Consider the following 13,198-nt stretch of genomic DNA (forward strand, 5'->3'; position numbering starts at 1 on the left):
CGCCCCCGCACCAGCGACACCGGCCGCGGCTCGCCTCCACGCGCCGGCTCGGAAGAGGGGCTGTCGGCGGCGCAGCAGAGCGGCTCGCCTCGGCGCTCGAGCCGCCAACAGCCCCACTCCTCGACGTGACGGCCGTTCCCAGGGCCGTCCGGTGCGCGCCCGACCCACGCCCCCTCTTGCACCCCTCCGACCCCCCCTGCGCGGCGCACCTATCCGCTGTGCGCCGGCTCGAGCGCCTATCGCCAAATCGCGACGTTTGAGCGCAGCGCACGCGTCCCACACGTCACGCGCGCGCAGGAGAGCGTGCGGCACAGCAGTAGCGTGTACTCGCCGAGGGCATCGCGCCGAAAACCCCGCGCGTTCCGCCCCAGCAGAGGCTGCAGCCTCTGCACAAGCTACACCACTGTAACAATGGTGAGTACTTGGGGTTGAGTGGGCTTGCTTGCTCCCTAAGCCGGGAGCAAAAATGCAAGAATATTTCTTGTTCTTTTTCTTACGAACCGCGCTTTTACGTCAAGCCCTGCCCGCCCTCGTCGATGGAGCGCGACTCCGCGAGGCTGCTGAGGCCGACGGGCGATGATGAGTCAGTAGCAGAGGAGAGCACCACCTCCATGACGGAGATCGTCAGCACGCTCCTCAGTGGCCTGTGCGGCTGCTGCGGCGCGCTTGGTTACCAGAAGGCCGAGGCGGAGGAAAAAGGCATGGATCTCGTGCCTGTCGAGCGCCGCACGTCCGGCGCAAAGGCGGTGCGTGCGGTGCTGGAGGCGGAGGACGCGGCCGAGGCCGAGGCCGAGGTGGCTCGAATGGCGGAGGCGGCTCGCAAGGCTGCTGCCGACGAGGCGGATGTGGAGGAGGAGCGCTCTGTCATAGAACTCACACCTGAGGAGGCGGAGCGGGCACGCGCCGACGCGGTCGAGGCAGCTGCTGCGGCCGCTGCGGCCGCTGCGGCCGAGGAGCGCTTGGCGGCGCGGACGCAGGAAGCACAGTTGACGGTCGAGGTGGAGGCAGCGAGGGTGGTGGCGGCGGAGGCGGCGGCGAGAGCGGAAGAGGAGCGTTTGGCTGCCGTGGCGGAAAGGGCTGCAGCGGAGGAGGCGGCGAGGGTGGCGGAGGAGGAGGCGGCGGCGGCGGCGAGGGTGGCGGCGGAGGAGGCGGCGATAGCAGAGGCGGCCGCTGCGGAGAAGGCTCGCAGGGAGGAGGAGGAGGAGGCCGAGGCTGCACGCACCGAGGCGGCTCGGGTCGAGGCGGAGAAGGAGGCGGCGGAGGAGGCGGCGGCGGCGGAGAAGGCGGCGGCGGCGGCGGCGGCGGCGGCTGCTGCGGCTGCGGCTGCGGCTGCGGAGATGGAGGCGGCGCGTGTCGCTTCCGAAGGTCGATCGGCGAGCCAGCTTCAGGCGGTCGCGCGAGGCCGGCAGGGGCGGGCCAAGGCGGCTGTTGCAGCCGCCGCGAAGGCGGAAGCGGCGGCGGAGGCGGCGAGGGCGGCGGCGGCAGCGACGGCGGCGGCGGAGGCGGCGAGGGTGGCGGCGGAGGAGGAGGCGGCGGAGGCGGCGAGGGCGGCGGCGGCGAGGGCGGCGGCGGAGGAGGCGGCGAGGGTGGCGGCGGAGGAGGCAGAGGCGGCGGCGGAGGCGGCGAGGGTGGCGGCGGAGGCGGCGGCGGCGGAGGCGGCGGCGGCGGAGTCGGCAAGGGTGGCGGAGGAGGCGGAGGCGGCGAGGGTGGCGGAGGAGGAGGCGGCGGAGGCGGCGAGGGTGGCGGCGGAGGAGGCGGCGATAGCAGAGGCGGCCGCTGCGGAGAAGGCTCGCAGGGAGGAGGAGGAGGAGGCCGAGGCTGCACGCACCGAGGCGGCTCGGGTCGAGGCGGAGAAGGAGGCGGAGGAGGAGGCGGCGGCGGCGGAGAAGGCGGCGGCGGCGGCGGCGGCGGCGGCGGCGGCGGCGGCGGCGGCGGCTGCGGAGATGGAGGCGGCGCGTGTCGCTTCCGAAGGTCGATCGGCGAGCCAGCTTCAGGCGGTCGCGCGAGGCCGGCAGGGGCGGGCCAAGGCGGCTGTTGCAGCCGCCGCGAAGGCGGAAGCGGCGGCGGAGGCGGCGAGGGCGGCGGAGGCGGCGAGGGCGGCGGAGGAGGAGGCGGCGGCGGCGGCGGCGGCGAGGGTGGCGGCGGCGGAGGCGGCGGCGGAGGAGGCGGCGGCGGAGGCGGCGAGGGTGGCGGCGGAGGAGGAGGCGGCGGCGGAGGCGGCGAGGGTGGCGGAGGAGGCGGCGGCGGCGGAGGCGGCGAGGGTGGCGGCGGCGGCTGCGGCAGAGGCGGAGGCGGCAAGGGTGGCGGCGGAGGAGGAGGCGGCGGCGGAGGCGGCGAGGGTGGCGGCGGAGGAGGCAGCAGAGGCGGAGGCGAGGGCTCAGAGGTCAGCGGAGGTGGCGTCAGCGGCGCGGCTGCAGGCGGTGGTGCGGGGTCGGCGCGCTCGTACAGAAGCGGAGTCGCTGAGGGCGGACGAGGCAGCGGCGGCTGGGGGGTCTCCACGCGGGCTAGGGGGCGGGCTCGCTGACTTCGGCCTCCCGGATATCCGCTCCCGGACTCTAGCGTGCCACGAGAGTCGGACGCCGAGAGTCTCGACCTGTAGGCCTCGCGGACAACCACGTCTTCGGCGTCGGCGAGATCATCGACGCCGAGGAGGCGCCGCGGGAGCCAGCCCCTCCACCGCCGCAGCACGGCTCGGAAGCCGTGGGCGACGCCCTGCTCATCGACTTTGGCGGCGAGATTGTGGACGAGGGTGCGGACGACGGGTGCCTTCCGGAGGGGGGAGCGTTTGGCCCCCCGCCCGGTCCGCAGCTCGGCTTGCCCCCGGCGCGCAGCTTGCTCGACGAGTTCGATTTTGAGGCACCGGGTGCAGGTGCGGCCGAGGGGGCGCCGGCGGGCCTGGCACCAGCACCCGACGAGACGTTGGGCGTGGCGTTTGATAAGTCGGAGCCTGCCCTCGAAGCGCTCTTCGGAGGTGCGATGCCAGACCCCGCCGCGGCCCTTCCGGCTTGCGCGGGAGATTTGTCGGAGGCGTCGCGGGGGCTGCCGCTCTCGTCGTGCGCGTCGGACGACGAAATCGTTGACTAGATGAGGAGGTCTCGTGTTGTGTGTGTGACATGGTGTGTGATTTTCGGTGTGTGTGTGGTTGAGTTGTAAGGATGCTGTGCGAGAGCCCCGACCTGGTCATCTCGTTAAACCGATCCTAGGAGTAGCACATCACACCATCACAGACTGTCTCGCACAGCAGGCGCGAGCCCTGGCCCCTGCCGCCGCGAGAGCGCGACGGTCAGAGGTGTCGACACAGCGCAGGCAGCAGCTCTCAGCAGGCGCTACCGCTAGAGAGTCCCCCCCCCCGCCCCCCCCCCGTCCCGCGCTCGTGCGATTTTGCGGTTTTGGACTCTCTGGGCGCCTCTCGATTTGCCTCTTCCTCCAGACACAGGGGGGGAAATGTTCGACGCCGAGATGTCACCCGAACAGATCTGCCCTCTCGCCTCTGCCCTCACAATCCACTATAAAAGCGCGGCTGGCTCACAGTGACACACGCCGCCCACCCGCCCTCCTCGGAGATCTCGAGTCTGTGCAGCTCCACCTGCTCGCGCCCCGTCACGCGCCGAGCGACGGTCCCACTCTGGCGATGGCCTTGGCGGCCGCCTGGTTGGTGGCCAGCACGACGATGTCGGCGATCTGCACGTGCGCGGGCCGGGTCGCCGCGTAGAAGATGTTGTCGGCGACGTCGGCGGCCACGAGCGGCTCGACATCGGCGTAGACCGCATCCGCCTGTTGCGCGGTTCGGCGATGGGCGTGGAGCGGCCTTCTCCCGCCCTCCCAGCCGGGGCTGGTGTCGGGGGAGGCGAGTCTGTGCGCGCGCCTTCTCCTTTGAGCCGAGCCGGACGGTGGAGAACTCGGTGTTGACGATGCCGGGCGAGATGGCGGTGACGCGCACCTGGACAGCAAGGTCGTGGAGCAGCTGCGGACCAGTTCGCAGAGGGTGGCAGCCGCTGCAGGGGGAAGGAAGCAGAGAGGAGAGGAGGCCGCGCACGAGGCCGTGAGGACGTGCCTCGCCGCCGCTACTGCCGCTACTGCCGCTGCTCTACGCACCGGGGTTGCGATCAGGTCGTGCCTCGCTGCCGTGGTGAAAGCATCCACCGCGTGCTTGGTCGCGCAGTAGACGGAGCCGCCGGCGTACGCCTCGTGCCCTGCGATCGATCCGACGTTGATGAGGTGGCCCTTGCCGCGCTGCTTGAAGCCGGGGACGAAGGCGCGTGTAAAGGCCATGACGGCCGCCACGTTGGTCGTCAGCATCGTCGTGACTGAGGCCATGTCGTTAGCCTCTGCGGGCGAGACGCCGAGAGCCAGCCCTGCGTTGTTGACGAGGACTGATACGGCGGCAAAGCTAGCCGGCAGCGTCTCGGGCAGCGCTGCCACTGCGTCGAGGTCCTGCACATCGAGCTGTACGGTGTGTGACTGTGTGCCGTACTTTGAGGCGAGCGACTCCTGCAGTGCCGATAGCCGCTCCGCACGGCGGCCGAGGAGTACGAGCCGGGCGCCAGCCTCTGCGAAACGATAGGCGCAGGCCTCGCCGATGCCTGCGGTCGCTCCGGTGATGAGGACAACCTCGTCGGCGACCGAGGCGGACGGGTAGAGTGTAGAGGTCATTGCGTCGGGGATACGGAGCTGTTGGTGGCCGGACAAACAACTCGGCGCCTAAAGACAGGGATTCTCGCATCGCAAGTCTTTTTCTTCCTTTCACAATGAAGACCTCGCGAAAAAAAATCTTGCGGTTTCAAAAAATTCTGCTTGTCCCCAAAGCAACTTCCTGGAACCCCACTCTTCATCCGTGCCGCCTGCGCTGCCGCCTCTGCTGCAAAAGTCGACGCGGCGACCTGTCGGAGAAACTGAAGCTGTCGCCAATGGCCAAGGCGGGCGATCAATACGAGGTACGCACCGGCAATATCTGGAGCCACTGCCGCCGCGACGATGTAAGGGCCGTGACCCGCCTTCTCAATGAAGGTGTGGACCTCGAGCTCCGCAATAAGGTGCCACTCTCACCGCTCACCGCTGCTCACTCTCGCCGCTACACTCTCACCGCTGCTCACCCATCGCCGCTGCTCACTCTCACCGCTGCTCACTCTCACCGCTGCTCACTCTCACCGCTGCTCACTCTCACCGCTGCTCACTCGTCGAGTATCGGCCAAGCCACTGAGCCTCGCTGCTTCTCACTCCACTCGTGGCTCCTGCTGCCACCAGGTCGGGTGGACGCCTTTGCACGCGGCGGCCAACGGCGGCGCCGAGCGAGTGGTCGCGCACCTGATCACCTGCCGCGCCGACATCGAGTCGCGCTGCCGGGCGGGCCGCACCCCGCTCGCCGAGGCTGCACGGAGCGGCCATCTCCCCGTCGTCATGCGGCTCGTGAGAGCGGGCGCGCCGGCGGACGAGGACGCGGTCGCCTGCGCAAAGGGCAGCGCCTGCCGCAGCTGGCTCGCCAGCCGGCGGAGCGGTAGGCATATCTCCGAGGAACCGCAGCACGGCGCGAGGCACGGGCGGGAGAGGCGGTCCGAGCACCAGCCCGTGGGCAAGGGTGGCAAGGCAAGAGGCAGCGGCAGCTCGAGGCGGCACCAGGAGCAGCGCCTTCACACGCTTCGGACTTGCCCCCAGGCAAAGGCCAAGCAGCTCAAGGAGCAGAGGGCAAAGGCGCGAGCCGCAGCCGCCGCCACGGCCGCAGCCGCCTCGGCCGACGCGGCTGATGAATCGGACGGCGGCGGCGAGACGGTGGCGGTGCCCGACGTGCTGCTCACCGCGGCGCGGGAGCCGCTGCGCTCTCCGGCGTCGCTCTCCTGCGCGCCGCCGCTCTGCTTGCGAGCAAGTGCGCCGCTCGCCCGCTGCGCTGAGGCGCTCAGCGCCGCGGTCTCTCTGCCAGACGGAGAAGGCCACGACGGCGGCGACGGCGGCGACGGCGGCGGCAAGGGCTGCTGCGTGACGGCGACGCATCCAGGTCCCGTCTAGATCACGTCCAAAAGAGCCTGTCAGGCGCGACGCGGCACGTCCTTTGCGTTCTGCTCGACAGCCGCCACCCGCTGCTCCACCTGCCGGCCGAGTTGCGCGGCGCGCTGAGGCGGCGCGGCGAGGCGGTGGTTCTGGTCCTCTCCAAGGCGGACCTGGTGGAGGAGGCGGCGTTGCGGGCGTGGGAGGGCCACCTTCGCCGCATCTGCCCGCACGCGGCGGCCGTCCTCCGCTTCAGCGCCGTCGGCAGGGCAATGGACGTCTCTCGCGCGCGCGCCGGCGCCGGGTCTCGCCGCCGCTGGCTGCACGCCCACCTCACGAGCGAGGAGCTCGTTGATACATAGCCCAGCGCCTGCATCATAGCCCACCTCACGAGCAAGGAGCGTGCGCCTCACGCGCGCCCGCCCGTCGCTCCGACTCACCCTTGCTCGCCGCGTCACCAGGAGCGCGCTAGCGTGCGGCGAGACGCGGAGCGGCTGGCGGAGGTGTGCGGCGCGAGGATGCCTGCGGAGCAGTCGGAGCTCGTGCGAGGCGTGAGGAGGGCAAAGCACCAGAGGGCAAAGCACCGCGAGGGAGGGGCCTCGCCGCTGGCGGTCGCGGCGGCGCCAGCGACGCGCGAAATCATGAGCAACGACAGCGACAGCAGCGACGGAAGCGGTGGCAGCGGCGGCGGCGTGGACGGTGGCGCTGGTGACAGCGACATGGGTGGTGACAGCGACGCCGAGGTTGCCGAGGGGCCCGCGGAGCATGAAGAGAGAGCCGTGATGCGTGTTGGCGGCGGCCGCCGCACCGTGATCAGCCTGCTCGGCCGCTGCAACGTGGGCAAGTCGTCGCTGTTCAACGCGCTCTGCGGCGGCCGCAGGCTCGCGAGTGTCTCGCGGCAGCCAGGCCACACCCGACGCGTGCAGGAGGCGGCTCTCTCGGGCAGCCTCGGGTGGCTGACCTCGGGGAACCTCTCGATGCTGATGAACAGGCGGTGCACCTCTCTCCGGGCTTGCTGGTCCGCGACACGCCTGCCCTCGACGCGAGCGATGCCGCCGCGTGGGGCTGCGGCGGTGACGGCGGCGGGGGAGAGGGCGGAGAGGGTGAGGCTGGCGGCATGGCTGCGGCGCGCGTGCGCGAGCTCTGCGGCCTGACCCCTCCCGGCGCCGTCCACTCTCCCTACGCGGCGGTGCGCGCCGCCGCAGAGTACCTTCCTCTGGCGGCTCTGTACGGCCTGCAGCCCAACGAGCTGAGGGCGGCGCAGGAGGAGGAGGGCGGCGACCCGGCGGCGGTATCAGCGCTCGGCCTCTCCTCCCTCTCGCCGCCAAGACGCGCTCCGGGCAACCCTCTCCCTGAGCCTTCCCTCCGCCTTGCGTAGGCCTCTGCTGCGCGCTCGCCGCCAAGAAGGGCTTCCTCCAGAGCCGCAGTGGCGCACCGGACGCGCACCGCGCCGGGCTGCTGGTCGTCAGGGACTGCGCCGAGGGTGCGCTCCCGCTGCTGTCGCAGCCGCCCACGTCGCTGGCACCGCCACCACTCTCTTCGTCGTCACCGCCGCCGCCGCCACCGCCTTCGTCACCTCCACCGTTGCCGCCGTCGCCGCTGTCGCCGCCGCCGTCGCCGCCGTCGTCGCCATCGACGCCACTGCAGTTGCCCCCGACGCCACTTTGCTCCTCCTCGAGAGGCGGCAGCCCGGCTCCTACAGCGCATGGCGGCGGAGGCGAACGCGATTGCGGCAAAAGTGGCGGCAGCGATGGCGGCCGTGGCGGCGGCGGCGACGGCGGCAGTGGCAGCGTCGCTGGCGGCAGCTGCACTCTCATCTGGCACCGTCGCGATCTGCGGCTCGAGGACAACGCTCTCTACCGCGAGAGGAGGGCTTGTGCGTGTTCGGGCATCACCCGCGTGGTGCCAGTCTACATCTTTGACCCTGCGGACTTTGCCCGCGTGCCGTCGTGCGCGCAACCCGCTTGGGACGTGGTCCGTCTATTCACACCCTCTATTCACACCCTCTATTCACACCCTCTATTCACACCCTCTATTCACACCCTCTATTCACACCCGCTTGGGACGTGCTCCGTCCGGCGCATCGCGCCGCCCCTCGATGGCTGCGGACAGCGTCTATTCACACCCTCGGCTGCGAACAGGTCCGAACAGGCCCTCATGCCGCGCGGGCGCTCCTCGCGGCGGTGACAGCTCTGCGTGCTTCGCTGCGCGCGCGCGGTGGCGAGCTCCTCGTCCGGTTTGGAAGGCCAGAGGCGGAGCTTCCTCTGCTCGCCGCTCGCTGCTGCGCTGGCGAGGTGGCGTGGCACGAGGAGGCTGGCTGGGAGGAGCGGCGCACTTCGAGCCGCGTGCGGGAGGCGATGACGCGCGCCGGCTGCCGAGCAAGCGCCGAGCTTGGAGGGTGCACGCTCTTCCATCCCGACGAGTTGCCGGCAGCCGACGAGCCAGCGTCGCGGCGTTCACGGCGCACTATGTACTCACAGACAGAGAGGAGCGTGAACAGGCGCCCGACGAGTGGGCATCCCTCGCCCACCCGCGGCAAAAGTACCCCGCGAAGAAGCGCCGCGGCTCGTCGGGCGCCTCTGGGAAGGCTGCGGACGGCGGCGGCGGCGTTGACTGGGCGCGTCGCCTCGAGGGGATGCCTCGCGTGATGGGCGATTGGCGGCGCGCTGTGCGGTCGCATGGGCCACCGAGAGCCGCCGAGTCCACTTCCGCCGGTCTGCGGGGGCAGAGGTTTCTCTCTCCCGCAGAACTAACGGTGGAGCTGGGACTATGCTTCCGGCGAGTTGCTCTTAAGAAGGCACCCACACTCACTCCATTGCGCAATAGGGGTTGGGTCTGGAGCTTGGCGAACTGCCCTCGCTCGCTCAGCTTGTGGCGCCCGCTCTCGAAGTTAGTCCCAACGGCCGGCTCCTCTTCGGTTTGCCGGATGGGGCCGCCTCGAGTGTCGTGGCGGCCGCTCTTCGCGCGGGAGGGCCCGCCAGCAAGGACGGTAATGGTGGCGGCAGGGGGGGGGAGGGCGGCGCCGAGGTCGGCAGCGAGGGCGGAGGCGGCATCAGAGGCAGCGGTGTGGAATGCTCCACCGCCACTCTCGCCACTGAGCATGCTGCGCTCTCCCGGCTGCGCCGCTTCGTGGGGAGCGGGATGGCGGCGTCGGCCGACCGGCACATCGCGGGGACGGGAGAGGCCGACTCGTCGCTGCTGGGCGTGCCGCTCGCGCTGGGCTGTCTCTCGCCGCGGCAGGTGCACGAGGCGGCCGCGGCCACGGAGGGGTGCGGCTGGCTTGGCTCGCACATGGAGATGCGGGACTACTTCATCTACGCGGGCATGGCTGCCGGGGCAGCCCTTTTCAGCAGCCGCGGCTGGAGGCCGGTCCATGGGCGCAAGGGCTTTCCCAAGGGAGGCGAGGCGCTGGTCGAGTGGCTGCAGCCGGCGCAGCACGAAAACGCCTGGCACAGCCGACGGGTGATGAGCTGCCCCAAAGCCTTGCGACTGGTGGAGGTCACGTGTACGATGCGTCCCGTAGGCGACGATGGGCGACGGGCCATACCGGCCTCCCACTCGTCGACGCGGCGATGCGGCAGCTGCAGCAGACGGGTTCGACTGCTCGCGTGCAGCTCAGGAGTCAGCGGCGGCGCGTCCCTCACGTTTTTCGTGCGTTGCGGGGCTCAGGCTACTGTTCGAACCGCGTGCGGCAAAACGCCGCCTCCCTCCTCGCGAAGGATCTGCGCCTTGACTGGCGGGCTGGCGCCGAGTGGTTCCAGTGGCTGCTAACGGACCACGAGGTAGGAGTGGAGTCGGTAGCAGGCAGCACAACACGAGGTACACGTGTGCATGCACTCTTTTACATAGGTCAGCGCAAATTGGGGTAACTGGAGCTATTTCGCCGGCGCTGGCGGCGACCCAAAGCAGCGACACTTCCGCACCGTCTCACAGGCCGCAAAGTACGACGCCGGCGGGTTGTACGTGCGCCGATGGCTGCCGGAGCTCGCCGACGAGGCTGTTTGCGTGGAGGCTGTGCTGCGGCCGTATGCGCACGCGGTTGAGGGCTGGCCTTCCCCTCTCGTTGACCCAGACACGCAACTGACTTGGCAGGATGCGCAGCGCCTCTCAGAGACGGGGCGGGTTTTACCAGCGGGCCCAGACCCGCATAGACAGCCCGGGGGCGATGGCGTGGGATGAGCGTACTAGGTCGTACTCGCCTCGATTATGCCTCAGGAGGCAGCGGCGACAAGTTGTATACACCTTGCTGACCTGAAAGGGGCTTGTATTGGGCCTTTAACAAGGAACGGTACTCGAAAAGAAGGAGCAATTGCTCCGCAACGACACATCGAGACACTCGAGAGGGAAAGAGTCAGAGAGAGACACGTTTCGCAACACGAACCGCAGGCAACACAGCCAACTGCAACACACACTGCACACACGACACACATCACGCAATGTGCACACACTCGGAGAGCGCACTCTCCGCACTCTCCTAGGACGCGACATGCCACAACTGTACAACCCGTAGAGGCGTATGCTAGCGCCTGACAAAACTGGGGCAGAGGATCGTCTGGGTTCTGCACACGCCGTTCTGCATCTGGCCTCTGGGCTCTGGCCATGCCTTTGGCTCTCTTGACTTCCTCTCTGCGCCATTTCGCTGAGGTCCCTTCATCGGGACGTCGGACGCGCGCCGGAGCACATCCCAGCCGACACACACCGCATCGGCACCTCCCGGCGTCGTGTCTCCCCGCTGAGTGGGCTCGGCTTGTCCACGCGGGTCGGGCCCGTGCTGATTTCCCGGCAGGCTCGAGGCTTGAGCAGTGGGGAGTTGGGGGCGGAGGAGCAAGGCGAGCTATCGCTGCTGGGACAGAGCGACGTGAACTGGCGCGCCGCTGGCGGCGGGCGCAGCAACCGCGCGCCCCCAGTCTTGTAGAAGGGAGCCGGGTCGGAGTTGGCTCGTGAGAGAATGATCTGAGAGGAGCCGAAGAGGAAACAGGGTCGCTGGCTGGGCTTGCGGGCGTCGCCCTTGTCGCACTCGTCCATCCGCGACTTTAGCGGCGTCGTGCAGAGCGCGCCTCGCCGCCGCACCTCTGGGGTCTTGTCTGGGGTCGACCGGCCATCATCGCTGCCCGGCCCGTCGATGAGCATGTCGACGAGGAGGCCTCCCTGCTCGCCGAGCGAGAGGGCAGACGCAACGGGGCCGGCAATTGGGCGGGACGGCATGCCGGGGCTCGCCGACTCGTGGCTCGCCGACAGCTGCATGCCGGGGCGAAGGGGGTCGAGGGGGGATATGGTTTGGCAAATCTGCCCAGAATACTTGTTGAGATGTAACGCCTTGATTCGCAACGGCGGAGAAGTTTGGATGATCCCCCCCCCCCGGGGGACACAATCCCCCCGTCGCCGATTTAGACGGCCGACCTAACCGAGTTTCGTGCCGACGCCTTCAGCAGCGGACGCGGAGTGAGCGAGGAGACCCCGATCGATGCGAAAGAAAGAATTTTCTGGAAACACCGGAGAGGGGGGAGGGGAGTCCACCGCGCACCGCGCTGCGAGCCTGTCGTGTCCCTTGTCAGGAGCAGGAGAGCCCCACCTGTCCCCCTGATCGTTCTTCCAAAATCCTGCTCGTGCAGGTGGGGACCCTGTCCTCCTCCCTATCCCTCGTTTGGCGTGTCTGTTTTCTTTCTTTCTGAACTTTATAGGGGGGAGGGGGGTCATCTTTTATTTTGCTCATGCTCCAAGAAGTGCTACACTGTTGGCATGGGTGCCAAATGCAAATGCAAATACCTTGGGTCATAAAGTGAACTAGCAACAGCTAGACGAGGAACGAAGAGGGGGGAGTTACCAGCTACGCCTACGGCTTTTCACCACGCTTTTCACCCATCTCGGAAGACGCGTGCCGGCCAGGGGGACTCGCTTGCGATCCCGCTCCAGCCAGAGGCCGCGTGAGGCGTGTGGGGCGGTGCACGCTGGGGCTCGGCCCCAAGTGCGCTGGCCTCGCGTCTCGAGGGGAGGGCGGCTCGTAACTGAGGTTCGCCGTCAGAGACAGTCGTCCTCCCCTCCTCGGCCGGGCAACTAGGTCATTGAGGCCCCCCCCGGGGAAGAGACCGAACGGCCGGCCGACACTCTCGGCCATTCCAACGGCCAGGCCGCTCGCTTAAGGCTGATTGGCTAGACGAGCGGCCTACCTCCAATGGGGCTGTCTGGGAACGCGTGGATCCGGCCCGCCCCCCGGCGGGTTACGGTTTAGCGCTGACAGTCACCCCATGGGCAGTCTGGATCACGGGGGATGACATCCTGCCTACCGGCGCGCCGGGAGGAGGTGGGTGCTCCGCCGCCGGACCGCCCCCTCCACCACCCTCGCCCAGGGATCTACAATGCTGTCTTAAGGTCCGACAGGTTCGGCACCGGGCACCGCCTCGGTATACAAAATGCGCCTGCGGGCGGACCCTTACAGATCACAGATCACCCATCTTTTTTGTTTAATATGTGTTTACTCACATTTGACTTTTGAGAGCTCTCAGGAAAAACATAAGAACAAGGTATGAATGTGGTGTCGTGCTGAAACTTGTGCTGAACGTGTCTCGTGTGCAGACACATCTCGCAACGGTTCCGGACCGAACCGAGAGATCGAGCGAGAATGAGATAGCTTTACTACGAGAGTGGCACACGACCACACGAGGGTCGACACGATGCGCCTTGGACATCGACTATGTTCGTGCAACGCGCTCATCTGGTCGCGTTTCTGCGGCCCGCGAGCACCTCCATCACCGAGTCGAAGGCGTCGGGCATGGCGTCGAGGGCTCGCCGCTCTTCGGTCGCGAGCGCCTCGCGCCACAGCAGCCGCGGCAGGGCGGCGACGAGGGCGCGCCGCTTGGCGGCGAGGGCCTCGTGGTCTGCCGCGAGGGCGCGCAGCAGCGAGGGGAGGCGCGGGATGTCTGCAAACGTGAGGCGGACGGCGAGGGAGGCCCAGTCGAGGAGCGGCCCCTCGAAGGCCTGCAGCACCGACGGGTAGCTGCCCGAGCCGTCGTCCTGTATGATGACGGGGATGCAGCCGAGCGCGACGGCGTGGAAAGCGCGCATGCCCCAGCCGGTGCCCGACGGGCAGAGGCAAAAGGTTGCGCCGCGCGTGAGGTCGTCGAGGTTTGCGTTGGGCGGCGGCGGGCGGAGGTCTGTGGCGCGCAGGTTGAAGCCGGGCTCGTCCTTGTGCAGGCGGACACCTAGAGGCGAGTGAGAGACG

At 69.0% G+C, this 13,198-nt stretch overlaps 4 protein-coding genes across 4 annotated transcripts in view; 2 read left to right on the top strand and 2 right to left on the bottom strand.

Moving 5' to 3' along the window:
• Window positions 1-536: 536 nt before the first annotated feature.
• EMIHUDRAFT_103666 (hypothetical protein) lies at window positions 537-3,084 on the top strand (the record flags this gene model as incomplete). The annotated part of the gene is made up of 2 exons (XM_005766184.1): window positions 537-2,430; window positions 2,600-3,084. The coding sequence occupies 2 exons, from the start codon at window positions 537-539 to the stop codon at window positions 3,082-3,084; spliced, it is 2,379 nt and encodes a 792-aa protein (XP_005766241.1).
• Window positions 3,085-3,447: 363 nt separating this feature from the next.
• Window positions 3,448-4,653, bottom strand: EMIHUDRAFT_451903 (hypothetical protein; the record flags this gene model as incomplete). Its single annotated transcript, XM_005766185.1, has 3 exons — window positions 3,448-3,774; window positions 3,866-3,940; window positions 4,096-4,653. The coding sequence occupies 3 exons, from the start codon at window positions 4,651-4,653 to the stop codon at window positions 3,601-3,603; spliced, it is 807 nt and encodes a 268-aa protein (XP_005766242.1). The 3' UTR covers window positions 3,448-3,600.
• A 254-nt stretch (window positions 4,654-4,907) lies between these two features.
• Window positions 4,908-10,158, top strand: EMIHUDRAFT_103667 (hypothetical protein; the record flags this gene model as incomplete). Its single annotated transcript, XM_005766186.1, has 10 exons — window positions 4,908-5,033; window positions 5,245-5,989; window positions 6,025-6,257; window positions 6,441-6,869; window positions 6,971-7,270; window positions 7,358-7,462; window positions 8,121-8,273; window positions 8,480-8,647; window positions 8,806-9,477; window positions 9,829-10,158. The coding sequence occupies 10 exons, from the start codon at window positions 4,908-4,910 to the stop codon at window positions 10,156-10,158; spliced, it is 3,261 nt and encodes a 1,086-aa protein (XP_005766243.1).
• Window positions 10,159-12,687: 2,529 nt separating this feature from the next.
• EMIHUDRAFT_311205 (hypothetical protein) overlaps window positions 12,688-13,198 on the bottom strand; it is a gene marked incomplete at both ends in the record, with an annotated part of 738 nt that continues 227 nt past the window's right edge. The window contains one exon of the mRNA XM_005766187.1: window positions 12,688-13,161. Coding sequence (XP_005766244.1) covers window positions 12,688-13,161 — 474 coding nt within the window. The remainder of the gene's footprint in view (window positions 13,162-13,198) is intronic.

This window comes from Emiliania huxleyi, assembly GCF_000372725.1.
Source record: "Emiliania huxleyi CCMP1516 unplaced genomic scaffold EMIHUscaffold_52, whole genome shotgun sequence".
Classification (NCBI taxonomy): domain Eukaryota; phylum Haptophyta; order Isochrysidales; family Noelaerhabdaceae; genus Emiliania; species Emiliania huxleyi.